General features: G+C 52.0%; 3 protein-coding genes across 5 annotated transcripts in view; 1 reads left to right on the top strand and 2 right to left on the bottom strand.

Moving 5' to 3' along the window:
* Positions 1-369, bottom strand: part of csnk2b (casein kinase 2, beta polypeptide) — a 7,980-nt gene extending 7,611 nt beyond the window's left edge. The window contains exon 1 of the mRNA XM_069198305.1: positions 227-369. The gene's annotated coding sequence lies outside the window, so the exon portion shown is untranslated. The remainder of the gene's footprint in view (positions 1-226) is intronic.
* Positions 370-380: 11 nt separating this feature from the next.
* On the top strand, positions 381-20,090 carry LOC107076047 (uncharacterized). Of its 3 annotated transcripts, XM_069198301.1 has the most exons (7): positions 381-674; positions 2,136-2,205; positions 16,336-16,641; positions 17,518-17,814; positions 18,136-18,261; positions 19,217-19,315; positions 19,809-20,090. In XM_069198301.1, exons 1-7 carry the CDS (start codon positions 381-383, stop codon positions 19,841-19,843), a joined length of 1,227 nt encoding a protein of 408 aa, XP_069054402.1. In that variant the 3' UTR covers positions 19,844-20,090. The 3 variants fall into 3 exon arrangements, with proteins under 3 accessions (XP_069054402.1, XP_069054404.1, XP_069054403.1); XM_069198303.1 differs by lacking the exon at positions 16,336-16,641; XM_069198302.1 differs by lacking the exons at positions 381-674; positions 2,136-2,205 and adding an exon at positions 15,777-15,896.
* On the bottom strand, positions 3,835-10,194 carry LOC138242751 (uncharacterized). The gene is made up of 6 exons (XM_069198304.1): positions 10,042-10,194; positions 8,896-9,201; positions 8,288-8,587; positions 7,742-7,966; positions 5,706-5,770; positions 3,835-4,561 (listed from the first exon to the last, which is right to left on the bottom strand). Exons 1-6 carry the CDS (start codon positions 10,106-10,108, stop codon positions 4,430-4,432), a joined length of 1,095 nt encoding a protein of 364 aa, XP_069054405.1. The 5' UTR covers positions 10,109-10,194; the 3' UTR covers positions 3,835-4,429.
* Positions 20,091-20,231: the final 141 nt, after the last annotated feature.

Raw genomic sequence — 20,231 nt, 5'->3', positions numbered from 1 at the left:
CCCCAGCCCCAGAGAGCGAGGAGCCCAGGCCGGCGTGGACACACACACACAGACACGCAAACACACACACACAGGCCCGCTGACGCTCTGCGCGGCCCAGCGCCGCACAAACATGGCGCAGGCGAATACAGACAGACCGAGAGAGACCGGAGGCCTCACTCCTCGCCTCCTCTCTCTCCCTCACACACACACACAACCAAGTCTCACCCCTCCCACGGACACTCACGAGGGCTTGGCACACCGTCCTCGGCAACCGGGCTGGAGTCGGGGATCCGCGTCTCTTCTGGCGGTGGTTTTTTTTTGTTTGTTTGTAATCGTCGTCTTCTTCAACCCCCAGTTCCCTCGGCCGACGGAGGCTGCCTCTGCTGCTAGGGGGGGGGATGAGAGAGAGAGAGACCCGCGGCGTCAGAAGGAGAGCGCCGGCGCCTGACGTCATGTGCCCGCGCCGCCTGCCGCAGGGGCGGTCGGGGAGGGGGGGGGATTGTGGGAATTGTAGTCCCCCCCGCTCAGTGAAACGCGGAAGAGCAGAGACCCGCTTTGTTCCTTCAGGAGAGGGTTCGACGAGACGGCCCGGGAAAGCGCAGCCAGCCAGCCAGCCTGTTGCTGGTTTTTCCTCTCATAACGTGGCGTTTTGTCGTCTACCCGCACACAGCAAACGGCAAAGCCTGCGACGTGTAAGTCTGAATGAAAGAAAAGTTTCGACGCTGGTCTCCGTGCGTTTCTCCCTGTTCCAATCCTCCCCCCCCTCCGTCTGTTATGAATTTATTGACCTTTTTGAGCCACCCATCCGAAACCCGAATGATCACCTCAGCTCTGCAAAATCTCAAATCATATTTTATATGACGAATAAAACATAAAACAAACTTAATCATTAAGAGTGCAACCCGACTCCAGTCGAGATCCGAGCCCTGCGAGCTGCAGTACAGCGCCAACGTCGGACCAGAAGTCTAACTGCAGTCCAACCCCAGTTTAAACTGGGTTTAAACATTCTTATAGATGGAGTATGGTTGGGTTGAACTGGGGTTAGATTGGGGTTATACTGGGGTAGGATTGGGTTGAACTGGGGTTAGATTGGGGTTATACTGGGGTAAAACTGGGTTGAACTGAGGTTAGAGTGGTGTTATACTGTGGTAGCATTGGGTTGAGCTGAGGTTAGATTGGGGTTATACTGGGGTAAAACTGGGTTGAACTGAGGTTAGATTGGGGTTAGATTGGGTTGAACTGAGGTTAGATTGGGGTTATACTGGGGTAAAATTGGGTTGAACTGAGGTTAGATTGGGGTTATACTGGGGTAGGATTGGGTTGAACTGAGGTTAGATTGGGGTAGATTGGGGTTCCGACTGGGGTAGGATTGGGTTGAACTGGGGTTAGATTGGGGTTATACTGGGGTAAAACTGGGTTGAACTGAGGTTAGAGTGGTGTTATACTGTGGTAGGATTGGGTTGAACTGAGGTTAGATTGGGGTTATACTGGGGTAGGATTGGGTTGAACTGGGGTAGGATTGGGTTGAACTGAGGTTAGATTGGGGTTATACTGGGGTAAAACTGGGTTGAACTGAGGTTAGAGTGGTGTTATACTGTGGTAGGATTGGGTTGAGCTGAGGTTAGATTGGGGTTATACTGGGGTAGGATTGGGTTGAACTGAGGTTAGATTGGGGTTATACTGGGGTAGGATTGGGTTGAACTGAGGTTAGATTGGGGTTAGACTAGGGTAAAATTGGGTTGAACTGAGGTTAGATTGGGGTTATACTGGGGTAGGATTGGGTTGAACTGAGGTTAGATTGGGGTTAAACTGGGGTAGGATTGGGTTGAACTGAGGTTAGATTGGGGTTATACTGGGGTAGGATTGGGTTGAACTGAGGTTAGATTGGGGTTATACTGGGGTTGGATTGGGTTGAACTGAGGTAACACTGGGGTTAGACTGAGGTGAAATCGGGGTTAGACTGGGGTTATGAAACCCGTAATCCTACAAGTGCGGTCAGACTGGGTTAGGGGACCAGAGCTCTTTCCCCCAGCTCGTCCCCGAGAGGGGGCCATCTCCTTCCAGCGCCTGAACACCCTCCCAGTCTGTTCTTCCCTGTGGGGAGGTGGTACCAAGTCTCCTGACCCACTCCCTTTCCTCCTGTCTCTGTCCAGGTGGGGTGGCCCTCCGGTCCCCTGGGCTGCAGGAAGTGTTCCTCCGGGCGAGCTCCCGACGTTGAGCCAGGTGGGTTCGGATGGGGGTACCCGTTTCCCCCACGTAGGTCACCCCACGCTTTTTTTGCACTGGTTTGCCGTAGCCAGCGTTGTTGGTGTTTTCTGAGCGCGCCCCTTGCAACTGGAAGGTCTCTTTGGCTTCTTGGTGTGTGTGTGTGAGAGAGTGTGTTACCGGGACTCTCCTGATGTTTTTCAGGCAGTCCTGCAGGGTGTCAGAGTGTCGTACACTGTGTGTGTGTGTGTGAGATCTGTTTTCTTGCAGGTTTTAGTTTGCTTTGGACTAGACAGCCCTGGAGGTCTGTGTCTTTTCTGTAGGCAGATATCTGATCTTGTGCTCCCTGGGTGTGTTTGTCTTGCCTGCTTTGGTGGTGAATGTAGACTTGACTGTTTGGGTTGGTTCTCATGCTGAAGGTGGGAATATGTCGTGATGAGCCGTATTATTTTTCTGTCGTCTGGAGATTTTCTATGTAGAAGCGTTTGTGCCACATTCTTCACGAAACTTTGTGTGTATACGACGAGACTGGGGTTACACGGGGGTTAGACTGGGGTAAGAGGGTTAGACTGGGGTTAGATTGGTGTTATACTGGGGTGAAATCAGGGTTACACTGGGGTTAGACTGAGGTGAAATCGGGGTTAGACTGGGGTTACACTGGGGTTAGACTGAGGTGAAATCAGGGTTAGACTGGGGTTACACCGGGGTTAGAGTGAGGTGAAATCAGGGTTAGACTGGGATGGCACTGGGGCAGACTGGGGTTAGACTGGGATGGAGTAAGTGGAGTTGGGGATATACTGCAGCAGTGTCTGATGGGTGGCGGTTCGACCTGTCCCTGACACTTCGGTGTTGCGGTCCCTTCTCGGGCTCCTCGCGGGCGGACGAGCGGGGCTGTGGTAGGTCGGGGCGGCTCAGACCGAAGTCCTGTGTCTGTGACGCCGCCTCCAGAGCCGACCCTCTCGGTAGCCCTGCAGCAGCAGCCTGAAGTCTGCCTTCCTCTCCTGCGCTCGGTTTCGATCAGCACGGCAGTCACGCGATAAGATTAAAAACCACCTCCACCACCAACAACAGCAACAACACCAACACCCACACCAACACCAACACCAACACCAACACCAACACCAACACCAACACCAACACCAACAACAGCAACAGCAACAGCAACACCAACACCAACACCAACAGCAACATCACCAACACCAACACCAACAACACCAACACCCACACCCACAACAACACCCACACCCACACCCACAACAACACCCACACCCACACCCACACCCACAACACCAACACCAACACCAACACCAACAACACCACCACCAACAACAGCAACAGCAACAGCAACACCAACAGCAACACCACCACCAACAACAACAACAACAACAACACCAACAACACCAACACCAACAACACCAGCACCAGCAGCAACACCACCACCACCACCACCAACACCAACACCAACACCAGCAACAACACCACCAACACCAACACCAACACCAACACCAACAGCAACAGCAACACCAACACCAACACCAACACCAACACCAACACCAACACCAACACCAACAACAGCATCAACATCAACATCAACAGCAACACCAACACCAACACCAACACCAACACCAACAACAACAACAGCAGCAACATCAACAACAACATCAACATCAACATCAACAGCAACATCAACATCAACAGCAACAGCAACAGCAGCAACATCAACATCAACATCAACATCAACATCAACATCAACAACAACAACAACAACAACAGCAACGCACCAGGGTCTTTATTCCTGGACAGACCATCTTGAGCTCAGATATCGTAGAGGACAGCGCAGAAAAACAGAAAAGGGGCAGCAGGCAATGTTTTGTTTGGTATTCACAGATGTATTTACAGCAGCAAAAAATAAATCTACTGTAGCAACGAGCGGAGAAAAAAAACCGCCGCAAGCTCGCCGATCCTATCCCAGAGCACGCCGCCGTCCCTGTTTCGCGGGCGAGAACGAGCCGTTCATAGACGAACCCTGGAGTTACAGCCCCGTACAGGTGGGTGACCAAAGAGCTATCGGCAAAATGAACAAGACAGGATTCAGAAGTACAGCGGAACGCAGATCAGATCGGTTTCCTGGTGGGTCTGGACACACTGGGCTCCGAGACCAGAAATAACGAAGCAATTAAGCGATTTCCACAGAGGGTTTGAGAAGGACAGTGGAAACGGGAGGGTTAAAGGTGGAAACAGCTCATGTGTGCTTGACTGTGGAGTAAATGACGTTCATCTCTCCTGCGCTGGACTTGTCCTTCGGTTTTCCTTCAGAGCTGTTGTCTGTTGTGGGTGAGAATGTCACACTCATGTAGTGTTCCTCCATATTGGCCTGAGAGAGAGGGAGGGAGGGGTTAATCCAGACACACTGACTGGACACTCCAGTACATGAACACTGCCCTGAGAGAGAGAGGGGTTCACACAGACACACTGACTGGACACTCCAGTACATGAACACTGCACTGAGAGAGAGAGGGGTTCATACAGACACACTGACTGGACACTCCAGTACATGAACACTGCAGTGAGAGAGAGAGGGGTTCATACACACACACTGACTGGACACTCCAGTACATGAACACTGCACTGAGAGAGAGAGGGGTTCACACACACACACTGACTGGACACTCCAGTACATGAATACTGCACTGAGAGAGAGAGGGGTTCACACAGACACACTGACTGGACACTCCAGTACATGAACACTGCACTGAGAGAGAGGGGTTCATACACACACCCTGACTGGACACTCCAGGACATGAACACTGCACTGAGAGAGAGGGGTTCACACACACACACTGACTGGACACTCCAGTACATGAACACCGCACTGAGAGAGAGAGGGGTTCATACAGACACACTGACTGGACACTCCAGTACATGAACACTGCACTGAGAGAGAGAGGGGTTCACACACACACACTGACTGGACACTCCAGTACATGAACACTGCACTGAGAGAGAGAGGGGTTCACACAGACACACTGACTGGACACTCCAGTACATGAACACTGCACTGAGAGAGAGAGGGGTTCACACACACACACTGACTGGACACTCCAGTACATGAACACTGCACTGAGAGAGAGAGGGGTTCACACACACACACACACTGACTGGACACCCCAGTACATGAACACTGCACTGAGAGAGAGAGGGTTCATACAGACACACTGACTGGACACTCCAGTACATGAACACTGCACTGAGAGAGAGAGGGGTTCATACAGACACACTGACTGGACACTCCAGTACATGAACACTGCACTGAGAGAGAGAGGGGTTCATACACACACACTGACTGGACACTCCAGTACATGAACACTGCACTGAGAGAGAGAGGGGTTCACACAGACACACTGACTGGACACTCCAGTACATGAACACTGCACTGAGAGAGAGAGGGGTTCATACAGACACACTGACTGGACACTCCAGTACATGAACACTGCACTGAGAGAGAGAGGGGTTCATACCTTGTGCAGTTTTCCCCTGTCAGCCTCGTTGTCTTTGTGGGCTCCGTTTTCTGTACCTGGGATGTCTTTGGAAAAGGAAGAGGAAGGAGAGACAGTCACTCTTAAATACAGAGGATAGAGAGAAACTAGCACTCCCTCTCACACACTCACACACATCCTCTCAACCACCCACACTGCACTGACCAGCACACTGGACACTGTGATCATCACAGAGACACTCACACACTGACCCCTCTGTCTCATGATAATGACCACTCCCACTGAACTGACCAGCACACTGGACACTGTGATCATCACAGAGACACTCACACACACTGACCCCTCTGTCTCATGATAATGACCACTCCCACTGCACTGACCAGCACACTGGACACTGTGATCATCACAGAGACACTCACACACTGACCCCTCTGTCTCATGATAATGACCACTCCCGCTGCACTGACCAGCACACTGGACACTGTGATCATCACAGAGACACTCACACACTGACCCCTCTGTCTCATGATAATGACCACTCCTGCTGCACTGACCAGCACACTGGACACTGTGATCATCACAGAGACACTCACACACTGACCCCTCTGTCTCATGATAATGACCACTCCTGTTGTACTGACCAGCACACTGGACACTGTGATCATCACAGAGACACTCACACACTGACCCCTCTGTCTCATGATAATGACCACTCCCACTTCACTGACCAGCACACTGGACACTGTGATCATCACAGAGACACTCACACACTGACCCCTCTGTCTCATGATAATGACCACTCCTGCTGCACTGACCAGCACACTGGATACTGTGATCATCACAGAGACACTCACACACTCACACACTGACCCCTCTGTCTCATGATAATGACCACTCCCACTGCACTGACCAGCACACTGGACACTGTGATCATCACAGAGACACTCACACACTGACCCCTCTGTCTCATGATAATGACCACTCCCACTGCACTGACCAGCACACTGGACACTGTGATCATCACAGAGACACTCACACACTGACCCCTCTGTCTCATGATAATGACCACTCCTGCTGCACTGACCAGCACACTGGACACTGTGATCATCACAGAGACACACTCACACACACTGACCCCTCTGTCTCATGATAATGACCACTCCAGCTGCACTGACCAGCACACTGGACACTGTGATCATCACAGAGACACTCACACACACTGACCCCTCTGTCTCATGATAATGACCACTCCTGCTGCACTGACCAGCACACTGGACACTGTGATCATCACAGAGACACTCACACACTGACCCCTCTGTCTCATGATAATGACCACTCCTGCTGCACTGACCAGCACACTGGACACTGTGATCATCACAGAGACACTCACACACTGACCCCTCTGTCTCATGATAATGACCACTCCTGCTGCACTGACCAGCACACTGGACACTGTGATCATCACAGAGACACTCACACACTGACCCCTCTGTCTCATGATAATGACCACTCCCACTGCACTGACCAGCACACTGGACACTGTGATCATCACAGAGACATTCACACACTGACCCCTCTGTCTCATGATAATGACCACTCCTGTTGTACTGACCAGCACACTGGACACTGTGATCATCACAGAGACACTCACACACTGACCCCTCTGTCTCATGATAATGACCACTCCTGCTGCACTGACCAGCACACTGGACACTGTGATCATCACAGAGACACTCACACACACTGACCCCTCTGTCTCATGATAATGACCACTCCCACTGCACTGACCAGCACACTGGACACTGTGATCCTCACAGAGACACACACACACACACTGACCCCTCTGTCTTATGATAATGACCACTCCTGCTGCACTGACCAGCACACTGGACACTGTGATCATCACAGAGACACTCACACACTGACCCCTCTGTCTCATGATAATGACCACTCCCACTGCACTGACCAGCACACTGGACACTGTGATCATCACAGAGACACTCACACACTGACCCCTCTGTCTCATGATACACACACACACACACACTCACACTGACCCCTCTGTCTCTTGGTCCTCCTCGTGTAGATGACCACTCCCACGGCACTGACCAGCAGAACCAGGACACACACGCCAGACACTGCGGCCACAGCGTGTGTTTGCACTGCTGTGCCTTCTGGTCCTGGCTCTGACTGGGTCACTACTGGTGTCACTGGTGTCTTCCCTGCTGGGGAGGTCTCAGTTCTCCCGGGTTTCTGAGGGGTCGGTCTTGCACCAGACCCACCTGGAGAGAAAGAGAGGATTCAGGAGCACATCAGGAAGGTCAGCGCTGTGACTGCTGACCCAGGGTCAGCTCCTGGTCCGACAGTCTGCCCCTGCTTGTCCCTGCGCGCTGGAGCTGTATTTAATCCAGTATGTTTAACCAGGAAACCATGCAAGGAAACATTAACAACTATTGTATTCACACACTGGTGACAACATCTGTGAGACTCTCACTGCTCGATCCTGTGTCAGACCACATCTCCACTGCCTGCTGTGGTCTGAGGGCTGCAGTCTCACAGTCACACAGAGGAACAGACAGACAAGCACCAGCAGCAGACTGTACCTGTGAGCAGAGTGGAGTATCTGTGTGTGAACTTCACTGCTCGCTCCTGTGTTACATCACATCTCCACTGCCGGCTGTGGTCTGAGGGCTGCAGTCTCACAGTCAGTGTGGAGCTGCAGAGAGAGGAGCTGATCTGGTATCTGTCTCCCTGCAGCTCAGCTCCTGTCTCAGTCACCCAGATCACTTTAATTGATGCTTGTAGGTATGAGAGACAGAGTGCAGGACCCCGATAAGTGTCCAGGAGACAGTGCAGAGTCACAGTGCTGCCGGTCCTCAGCTCTGCCCCTGGAGAGACTTGAACTGGGAAACAGAGAGACGAGATCACAGGTCACAGAGCAGGATTCAAACTGCAAATGTATTATCATTGTTTCTGCACATCATTGCAGTTATAGCTCAGAATCAGTTTGCAGTCAGGTGAGGGCAAGTTCATTTCTTAGCAACGGGGTTTTTTGACTTGAGAGAATTGTTTTATTGCGTCATGGTCCAGTTGTGTTTTTAACTCTTAACGTGAAGGTTGAGGAACCAGTAAAAGTCTGCTTTAGAGAGACAAAACTTGTTTGAATCTTTACAATTTGAGATTCGGCGGTATGAAACTGACAGAGACTTACTGGTGAGGAGGGACAGATAGACATGAGAATCCTCTCCTTGCTGCTGGTCATTGACAAACTGCTGACAGGTGTACAGTCCAGTGTCCTGTGTGCTGAGAGTGTGGACGTGCAGAGAGCAGTCAGACCCCAGACTCACTCTCCCTGGCTTCTGGTCTCTGATCATCCCCAGAGTAACCAGTTCAACAGCTGTTCTCTGAGATCTGGACACGAAGACCCATGTAGTAGTGGAACAGTCTGTCCTGATCACTCCTCTACAGGGCAGAGTGACACTCTCTCCCACAGTGGAGAACACATCGGGGACAACACCTGGGGGAAGAAAATGAAATAATTAAATTCTCAGCAATCTGTCAGAGTGAGACACTGAGAGTCTGTGGCCAGTACCCCCTCTCGAACCCGCGCGCCCCGTCTCGTACGGCGCTCAGAGTCTCAGGGCCCCCTGCAGCCCAGCAGGGGGTGGCTGAACGCGGCTCCGAGCTCGGGTGGGAAGGGGAAGTGTCTGCTGGCCTCTGTGCCCGTGTCACTGTGGTGTGTCACTGTGGTGTGTCACTGTGGTGTGTCACTGTGGTGTGGCGGCGGGCGTTTCCTGCCCCCAGCAGGGCTCTGACACAGCAGCCAGCGGTGGTGTTCTGTTTGCTGTGTGTGTGTGTCAGTGTCAGTGTCAGTGTCAGTGTCAGTGTCAGTGTCAGTGTCAGTGTCACTGTCTGTCTGTGCGTGTCAGTGCGTGTCAGTGCGTGTCAGTGCGTGCCAGTGCGTGCCAGTGCGTGTCAGTGCGTGTCAGTGTGTGTCAGTGTGTGTCAGTGTGTGTCTGTGTGTGTCAGCTTGTCAGCGTGTGTGTGTGTGTGTCAGAGTGTCAGAGTGTCAGAGTGTCAGAGTGTCAGAGTGTCAGTGTGTCAGAGTGTCAGAGTGTCAGAGTGTCAGTGTGTCAGAGTGTCAGAGTGTCAGTGTGTCAGAGTGTGTGTTAGAAAGACCATCACACCCTGCACCGTCGGGTGACAGGTTCTGTCAGGTCCCCTGATGTCCAGCTCACTTCGATCGCTGCCCACGCTGGGGACAGGGCTTCAAATAGCACTTCCTGCGCCGATCTGCTGCACCCTGTGGTTCTTCATTCTCTCAGCGCCGGTTCTCACGCAGGAGGGAGGCTCTTACCTGCGCTGAGGTGAGCAGTGTGGAGTAGCAGCACCAGCAGCAGTCCTCTCTCAGTGTCCACACTCATTCTCACCCTGTCCCTGTGATCACTCTCTGCTCTGTATCTCTCCAGGACAAGCACAGCGCCTCAGGGCGTGTGAGTCGGTGTCTTATACTGAGAGCTGTGACGCAATTTCCCTTACACTGCTGGGCTGTAAGTGTGTCTGATCTGATGTGTCTCCTCTCTGTCTGATCTACTGAATCACACTGACGATCAGACTGCAGTGTGTCTCCTCTCTGTCTGATCTACTGAATCACACTGACGATCAGACTGCAGTGTGTGTCTCCTCTCTGTCTGATCTACTGAATCACACTGACGATCAGACTGCAGTGTGTGTCTTCTCTCTGTCTGATCTGCTGAATCACACTGACGATCAGACTGCAGTGTGTGTCTCCTCTCTGTCTGATCTACTGAATCACACTGACGATCAGACTGCAGTGTGTGTCTTCTCTCTGTCTGATCTGCTGAATCACACTGACGATCAGACTGCAGAGTGTGTCTTCTCTCTGTTTGATCTACTGAATCACACTGACGATCAGACCGCAGTGTGTGTCTCCTCTCTGTCTGATCTACTGAATCACACTGACGATCAGACTGCAGTGTGTGTCTTCTCTCTGTCTGATCTACTGAATCACACTGACGATCAGACCGCAGTGTGTGTCTCCTCTCTTATCTGCTGAATCACACTGACGATCAGACTGCAGTGTGTGTCTTGTACCTGTCCTGTGAGGTGCAGTGTGTTGAGGAGGGAGGCTCTTACCTGCGCTGAGGTGAGCAGTGTGGAGTAGCAGCACCAGCAGCAGTCCTCTCTCAGTGTCCACACTCATTCTCACCCTGTCCCTGTGATCACTCTCTGCTCTGTATCTCTCCAGGACAAGCACAGCGCCTCAGGGTGTGAGAGTCGGTGTCTTATACTGAGAGCTGTGACGTGATTTCCCTTACACTGCTGGTATTCTAAACTTAAAAGCGACACATTTTCAGACATATATAGTAACGCCGATACAGTACTTCCGCATTCTTAAAACACAGGATGAATTCCTTCACATCTAGTGGGTTATAATCTCACTGAATGTATGTTTTCCAGCGAAATACTTTCATTTTTATGGACTGGACGGTTTTGCCTGTACTGTCACTTGGTATACTGTACCAAGACTGACCCACACTAACACAACCCCAGGGCTACACACTCTCTACACACTGGGGCCTGATACTGTACCAAGACTGACCCACACTAACACAACCCCAGGGCTACACACTCTTTACACACTGGGGCCTGATAATGTACCAAGACTGACCCACACTAACACAACCCCAGGGCTACACACTCTCTACACACTGGGGCCTGATACTGTACCAAGACTGACCCACACTAACACAACCCCAGGGCTACACACTCTCTACACACTGGGGCCTGATACTGTACCAAGACTGACCCACACTAACACAACCCCAGGGCCCCACACTCTCTACACACTGGGGCCTGATACTGTACCAAGACTGACCCACACTAACACAACCCCAGGGCTACACACTCTCTACACACTGGGGCCTGATACTGTACCAAGACTGACCCACACTAACACAACCCCAGGGCCCCACACTCTCTACACACTGGGGCCTGATACTGTACCAAGACTGACCCACACTAACACAACCCCAGGGCTCCACACTCTCTACACACTGGGGCCTGATAATGTACCAAGACTGACCCTCACTAACACAACCCCAGGGCTACACACTCTTTACACACTGGGGCCTGATAATGTACCAAGACTGACCCACACTAACACAACCCCAGGGCTACACACTCTCTACACACTGGGGCCTGATACTGTACCAAGACTGACCCACACTAACACAACCCCAGGGCCCCACACTCTCTACACACTGGGGCCTGATACTGTACCAAGACTGACCCACACTAACACAACCCCAGGGCCCCACACTCTCTACACACTGGGGCCTGATACTGTACCAAGACTGACCCACACTAACACAACCCCAGGGCTACACACTCTCTACACACTGGGGCCTGATACTGTACCAAGACTGACCTACACTAACACAACCCCAGGGCTCCACACTCTCTACACACTGGGGCCTGATACTGTACCAAGACTGACCCGCACTAACACAACCCCAGGGCTACACACTCTCTACACACTGGGGCCTGATACTGTACCAAGACTGACCCACACTAACACAACCCCAGGGCTACACACTCTCTACACACTGGGGCCTGATACTGTACCAAGACTGACCCTCACTAACACAACCTCAGGGCTCCACACTCTCTACACACTGGGGCCTGATACTGTACCAAGACTGACCCACACTAACACAACCCCAGCGCTACACACTCTCTACACACTGGGGCCTGATACTGTACCAAGACTGACCCACACTAACACAACCCCAGGGCTACACACTCTCTACACACTGGGGCCTGATACTGTACCAAGACTGACCCACACTAACACAACCCCAGGGCTCCACACTCTCTACACACTGGGGCCTGATACTGTACCAAGACTGACCCGCACTAACACAACCCCAGGGCTACACACTCTTTACACACTGGGGCCTGATAATGTACCAAGACTGACCCGCACTAACACAACCCCAGGGCTACACACTCTCTACACACTGGGGCCTGATACTGTACCAAGACTGACCCACACTAACACAACCCCAGGGCTCCACACTCTCTACACACTGGGGCCTGATACTGTACCAAGACTGACCCACACTAACACAACCCCAGCGCTACACACTCTCTACACACTGGGGCCTGATACTGTACCAAGACTGACCCACACTAACACAACCCCAGGGCTCCACACTCTCTACACACTGGGGCCTGATACTGTACCAAGACTGACCCACACTAACACAACCCCAGTGCTACACACTCTCTACACACTGGGGCCTGATACTGTACCAAGACTGACCCACACTAACACAACCCCAGGGCTCCACACTCTCTACACACTGGGGCCTGATACTGTACCAAGACTGACCCACACTAACACAACCCCAGGGCTCCACACTCTCTACACACTGGGGCCTGATACTGTACCAAGACTGACCCTCACTAACACAACCCCAGGGCTACACACTCTCTACACACTGGGGCCTGATACTGTACCAAGACTGACCCTCACTAACACAACCCCAGGGCTACACACTCTCTACACACTGGGGCCTGATACTGTACCAAGACTGACCCACACTAACACAACCCCAGGGCCCCACACTCTCTACACACTGGGGCCTGATACTGTACCAAGACTGACCCACACTAACACAACCCCAGGGCTACACACTCTCTACACACTGGGGCCTGATACTGTACCAAGACTGACCCACACTAACACAACCCCAGGGCCCCACACTCTCTACACACTGGGGCCTGATACTGTACCAAGACTGACCCACACTAACACAACCCCAGGGCTCCACACTCTCTACACACTGGGGCCTGATAATGTACCAAGACTGACCCTCACTAACACAACCCCAGGGCTACACACTCTTTACACACTGGGGCCTGATAATGTACCAAGACTGACCCACACTAACACAACCCCAGGGCCACACACTCTCTACACACTGGGGCCTGATACTGTACCAAGACTGACCCACACTAACACAACCCCAGGGCCCCACACTCTCTACACACTGGGGCCTGATACTGTACCAAGACTGACCCACACTAACACAACCCCAGGGCCCCACACTCTCTACACACTGGGGCCTGATACTGTACCAAGACTGACCCACACTAACACAACCCCAGGGCTACACACTCTCTACACACTGGGGCCTGATACTGTACCAAGACTGACCTACACTAACACAACCCCAGGGCTCCACACTCTCTACACACTGGGGCCTGATACTGTACCAAGACTGACCCGCACTAACACAACCCCAGGGCTACACACTCTCTACACACTGGGGCCTGATACTGTACCAAGACTGACCCACACTAACACAACCCCAGGGCTACACACTCTCTACACACTGGGGCCTGATACTGTACCAAGACTGACCCTCACTAACACAACCTCAGGGCTCCACACTCTCTACACACTGGGGCCTGATACTGTACCAAGACTGACCCACACTAACACAACCCCAGCGCTACACACTCTCTACACACTGGGGCCTGATACTGTACCAAGACTGACCCACACTAACACAACCCCAGGGCTACACACTCTCTACACACTGGGGCCTGATACTGTACCAAGACTGACCCACACTAACACAACCCCAGGGCTCCACACTCTCTACACACTGGGGCCTGATACTGTACCAAGACTGACCCGCACTAACACAACCCCAGGGCTACACACTCTTTACACACTGGGGCCTGATAATGTACCAAGACTGACCCACACTAACACAACCCCAGGGCTACACACTCTCTACACACTGGGGCCTGATACTGTACCAAGACTGACCCACACTAACCCAACCCCAGGGCTCCACACTCTCTACACACTGGGGCCTGATACTGTACCAAGACTGACCCACACTAACACAACCCCAGCGCTACACACTCTCTACACACTGGGGCCTGATACTGTACCAAGACTGACCCACACTAACACAACCCCAGGGCTCCACACTCTCTACACACTGGGGCCTGATACTGTACCAAGACTGACCCACACTAACACAACCCCAGTGCTACACACTCTCTACACACTGGGGCCTGATACTGTACCAAGACTGACCCACACTAACACAACCCCAGGGCTCCACACTCTCTACACACTGGGGCCTGATACTGTACCAAGACTGACCCACACTAACACAACCCCAGGGCTCCACACTCTCTACACACTGGGGCCTGATACTGTACCAAGACTGACCCTCACTAACACAACCCCAGGGCTACACACTCTCTACACACTGGGGCCTGATACTGTACCAAGACTGACCCTCACTAACACAACCCCAGGGCTACACACTCTCTACACACTGGGGCCTGATACTGTACCAAGACTGACCCGCACTAACACAACCCCAGGGCTCCACACTCTCTACACACTGGGGCCTGATACTGTACCAAGACTGACCCGCACTAACACAACCCCAGGGCTCCACACTCTCTACACACTGGGGCCTGATACTGTACCAAGACTGACCCACACTAACACAACCCCAGGGCTCCACACTCTCTACACACTGGGGCCTGATACTGTACCAAGACTGACCCACACTAACACAACCCCAGGGCTCCACACTCTCTACACACTGGGGCCTGATACTGTACCAAGACTGACCCTCACTAACACAACCCCAGGGCTACACACTCTCTACACACTGGGGCCTGATACTGTACCAAGACTGACGCACACTAACACAACCCCAGGGCTCCACACTCTCTACACACTGGGGCCTGATACTGTACCAAGACTGACCCACACTAGTGTGTGTGTGTGTGGTGTCAGCTCACCTGTGTACGAAGTCCTTCAAACCCAGGTTCGAGCCCCGACCACAGAGAGAAACTCAGCCCGTGTTTGAAGAGAGAGGAAGTGTCGGTCTCACTGCGCTGTACGTTCAAACACGTATATTTATCACAAAGTTCAAAATACATTGTGGAGAAGAGTCTCAGCAGTGTAAGGGAAATCGCGTCACAGCTCTCAGTATAAGACACCGACTCTCACGCCCTGAGGCGCTGTGCTTGTCCTGGAGAGATACAGAGCAGAGAGTGATCACGGGGACAGGGTGAGAATGAGTGTGGACACTGAGAGAGGACTGCTGCTGGTGCTGCTACTCAACACTGCTCACCTCAGCACAGGTAAGAGCCTCCCTCCTGCGTGAGAACCGGCGCTGAGAGAATGAGGAACCGGTGTTCAGCAGCTCGGCGCAGGAAGTGCTATTTGAAGCCCTGTCCCCAGCGTGCGCAGCGATCGATGTGAGCTGGACATCAGGGGACCTGACAGAACCTGTCACCCGACGGTGCAGGGTGTGATGGTATTTCTAAGCCAGTTCAACAAGACGGTCTTTTCACGTTGAGTGAAGCTCGTCCTGTCGAAAAACCCTTGAGAAAAAAAACGTGAGAATCACGCTGCTGCGTGTGCAATCCTGTACTGCTGTTTACACTGTTATTGTTATTGTGTTACTGTCTGCTGTCCTATTTCTATACTGCACCAGAGAGACTCACGAGAGACACTTTTTTTGTTTTGTGGCTCCACAGAGACCGTGACTGGCCAGAATGACCCTCTGTTTCCCCCCAGGTGTTGTCCCCGATGTGTTCTCCACTGTGGGAGGGAGTGTCACTCTGCCCTGTAGAGGAGTGAACAGGAAAGACTGTTCCACAACTACATGGGTCTTCAGCTCCAGATCTCAGAGAGCAGCTGTTGAACTGGTGAATGTTGGAAAGATCAGAGACCAGAAGCCAGGGAGAGTGAGTCTGGGGTCTGACTGCTCTCTGCACGTCCACACTCTCAGCACACAGGACGCTGGACTATACACCTGTCAGCAATATGTCAATGACCAGCAGCAAGGAGAGAATTCTCCTGTCTATCTGTCCCTCCTCACCAGTAAGTCTCGTGTCAGTTTTATTCCACCGAATCTCAAATATATATTCCTGATATTTCAGCCAGGTGTTGTGTCTTAAAGCAGGATTCTGCTGGCCATCGCATCGGAATTAAAAACACAATCGGGCAACGATTTCCTCCTGAAAGAACGCCTCTGTGGGACGTCCCGAAACAGACTGGCAGACTGGGACACTACACGGTTTCACTGTTGATGGACGTGCTGACAGTCCTGTGCTGGACTGAGACCCAGCAGCAACCAGATGACGTCTATTTGATCGAATCACACTGTTTCCTGAGGCTTTATTTATTTAGGGAAACCGCAGTCTGTTGGCTCCGGTTCAGGGGCAGGAAATCATTACCAAGGAGCCCTCTGTTTATTCTGTCGCCTCCGTTGGATACCTTGCTCTTAAACTCTGCCACAGGGCACAACGTTTGCTACCAGCTGCATTAAAAAAACAGCAGTTTATTCTTATTTTAAGGATAGATAGATACTTTATTGATCCCATCAGGGAAATCGCATTAAAACTCCTCTTACAGCGAATGCATTCAGTAAACACACAGACAGTGCAGGAATTCCTGGTGGTGTGTCTTTATACCGAGGCGTGTGCGACACAACAAGACAGTCAATCCGCAAACTGGACAGTTCACACACACCAGCAAAGGGGCAAAACTCAAAACCACAGAGAGTTTTTCAAGTTTTTAGCTCCAAAGCCCTTTTCTGTTCCTCTGAGTTGTTTTTTTATTTTATTTTGTTGTTTGAAAGCGTTTCTTAAAAAGTCCCGTGTTTGCATATTTGCCAGAGAACCAGCTCTGTCCTCTCTGCTCAGCCCTGAGTCAGTCCTGCTCTGTGACCTGTGATCTCGTCTCTCTGTTTCCCAGTTCAAGTCTCTCCAGGGGCAGAGCTGAGGACCGGCAGCACTGTGACTCTACACTGTCTCCTGGACACTAACTGGAGTCCTGAACACTGTCCCTCACCTCTACACTCTTATACAGTGATCTGGGTGACTGAGACAGGAGCTGAGCTGCAGGGAGACAGATACCAGATCAGCTCCTCTCCCTGCAGCTCCTATCTGACTGTGAGACTGCAGCCCTCAGACCACAGCAGGCAGTGGAGATGTGATGTAACACAGGATCGAGCAGTGACGTTCACACACAGATACTCCACTCTGCTCACAGGTACAGTCTGCTGCTGGTGCTTGTCTGTCTGTTCCTCTGTGTGACTGTGAGGCTGCAGCCCTCAGACCACAGCAGGCAGTGGAGATGTGGTCTGACACAGGATCGAGCAGTGAGAGTCTCACAGATGTTGTCACCAGTGTGTGAATACAATAGTTGTTAATGTTTCCTTGCATGGTTTCCTGGTTAAACATACTGGATTAAATACAGCTCCAGTGCGCAGGGACAAGCAGGGGCAGACTGTCGGACCAGGAGCTGACCCTGGGTCAGCAGTCACAGCGCTGAGCTTCCTGATTCGCTCCTGAATCCTCTCTTTCTCTCCAGATGGGTCTGGTGCAAGACCGACCCCTCAGAAACCCGGGAGAACAGAGACCTCCCCAGCAGGGAAGACACCAGTGACCCAGTCAGAGCCAGGACCAGGACCAGAAATGACGAGCTCATCAGTGACAGGTACATAGCAGCCCCTGCCGATGATGGACACAGGCTGTGTGGTGTTGTCCATGAGCCACTGGCTGTCCATTCTGGTGTTAAACGGGCTGCGAGCGTCCTTACCTGTCTTCACACTCGAGGGTTTGCCTGAGAGAGGACACACAGGAAACACGGGGCTGGGCTGAGAGACACAAACCCCCCCCTCTCTCTCACCAGGGCCAGATGGGTGCGACGGACAAGGAGACGGAACTGTCCCCCCGTCCCCCTCCCCCCAGGCCTCCCTGTTTCTCAGCTTCTGAGCGGCCGTCCTGTACATGTAGACCTCTGACTCTCGGCTCCGGGTCCTCTGGAGACACACTGGGGTCTTCTGGTCTCCCTTCAGTCAGGGACTTCATGGGCCGGTTTTTGCAAAATGTTTAGTCAGGGAGGAGGTGGGTAGCGATACTGTATCTGTCACGGCCTCTGCAGCCAGAGGGCGCTCCTTCTCTGTCCTGTCCCTAGTTTCCGGTCTGCTGTCCTTCCAGTTCCTCTCTTTCCCTGGGGCTCTATATTTCCGGGTCTTGCACTCTGTCCTCGCTCAGCATTGTTGTTCGGATGTCCTGAGACCCGCCTAGCACCAGGGCGCCCCACGTCCGCTCCCTGAGGGCACAGGTTTCTATACGGCATTCCTGAACTCTTTGCACTAATGAGCCCGGGCCTTTTTCCCGTCTCGCCGCTACGCATATGGGTCTTTTTCCGCTCTCCTGCTCCCCACGGTGAGTCCCTTTGGACGTCCGTGACAGTATGTCTGTGACCTGTCTTACCAGCTTATGTCCTTAGTGAAGCTTGTACGGTATAGGCAGGCAGCTGAAGGGCAGAGTCCAGGCCACTGCCGGTCAACAACCAGGTAGTCTGGGTCAGGCGGATGTCTAGATGGAAGTCATGAGTACCTTTGATATAATGAAACCGACTCTTGTGTCGTTTGTGTCGGCTGCAGTGTTGGCCGTGAGACTGACCGTCTTCTTCATTGTCCTCATCATCCCTCTGGTCGTTGGAGTCGTCATCTATACCAAGAGGAGGAACAGCAAACTCGCAGGCAAGTAACGGAGCAGTGGAGTCAGTCTAGAGCAGGTCTGTCCACAGGCTGTAAACTCCAGTAACAGAGCAGTGGAGTCAGTCTAGAGCAGGTCTGTCCACAGGCTGTAAACTCCAGTAACAGAGCAGTGGAGTCGGTCTAGAGCAGGTCTGTTCACAGGCTGTAAACTCCAGTAACAGAGCAGTGGAGTCAGTCTAGAGCAGGTCTGTCCACAGGCTGTAAACTCCAGTAACAGAGCAGTGGAGTCAGTCTAGAGCAGGTCTGTCCACAGGCTGTAAACTCCAGTAACGGATCAGCGGAGTCAGTCTAGAGCAGGTCTGTCCACAGGCTGTAAACTCCAGTAACAGAGCAGTGGAGTCAGTCTAGAGCAGGTCTGTTCACAGACTGTAAACTCCAGGAATATTGTGTACAGACACTCTCAGTCTCAGTCAGTTGAATTCTGTTGCTCCAGTAAGCAAGAACTGATTGTTATTCCATATGATTTTCCCTACAGAAGAATCGTGGACTGAACTTGACACCAGGAACTGATTGTTTAACCTTCTCACTACCGAGTCTGGCTTCTGAATCTCCTGATCTTGGCTAATATGCTGTCAAAGAGTTGTATGATACAGCCAAGCCTTATCTCAGAATGTTGGCTTAGCCCTGGTAGTAAACATCGCACTTGATATATTCATGATGCTACATTATTATACACACTGTATCGCAAATGTTAGCTTGTAGTAAATATAGTAAATCCCGAAATAAAGCATAAAAAAAACATGTCGACTGCTGATTTTTACATACAGAGGAAAGAAAGGTAAAGAACAGTCATCTTTATTCTCATTTAAAACAATACCCTTAGGTATAAAAATAGGAAGAACAGATTTAACAGCAAAGTTTTACAGAAGCACCGGCACAAATGCAGATCAAGAAGTAG

The sequence above is a fragment of the Lepisosteus oculatus genome, chromosome 14 (assembly GCF_040954835.1).
Source record: "Lepisosteus oculatus isolate fLepOcu1 chromosome 14, fLepOcu1.hap2, whole genome shotgun sequence".
NCBI lineage: Eukaryota > Metazoa > Chordata > Actinopteri > Semionotiformes > Lepisosteidae > Lepisosteus > Lepisosteus oculatus.
Note: the sequence above shows the minus strand (reverse complement) of the source record. Positions and strands in the feature narration are given on the sequence as shown.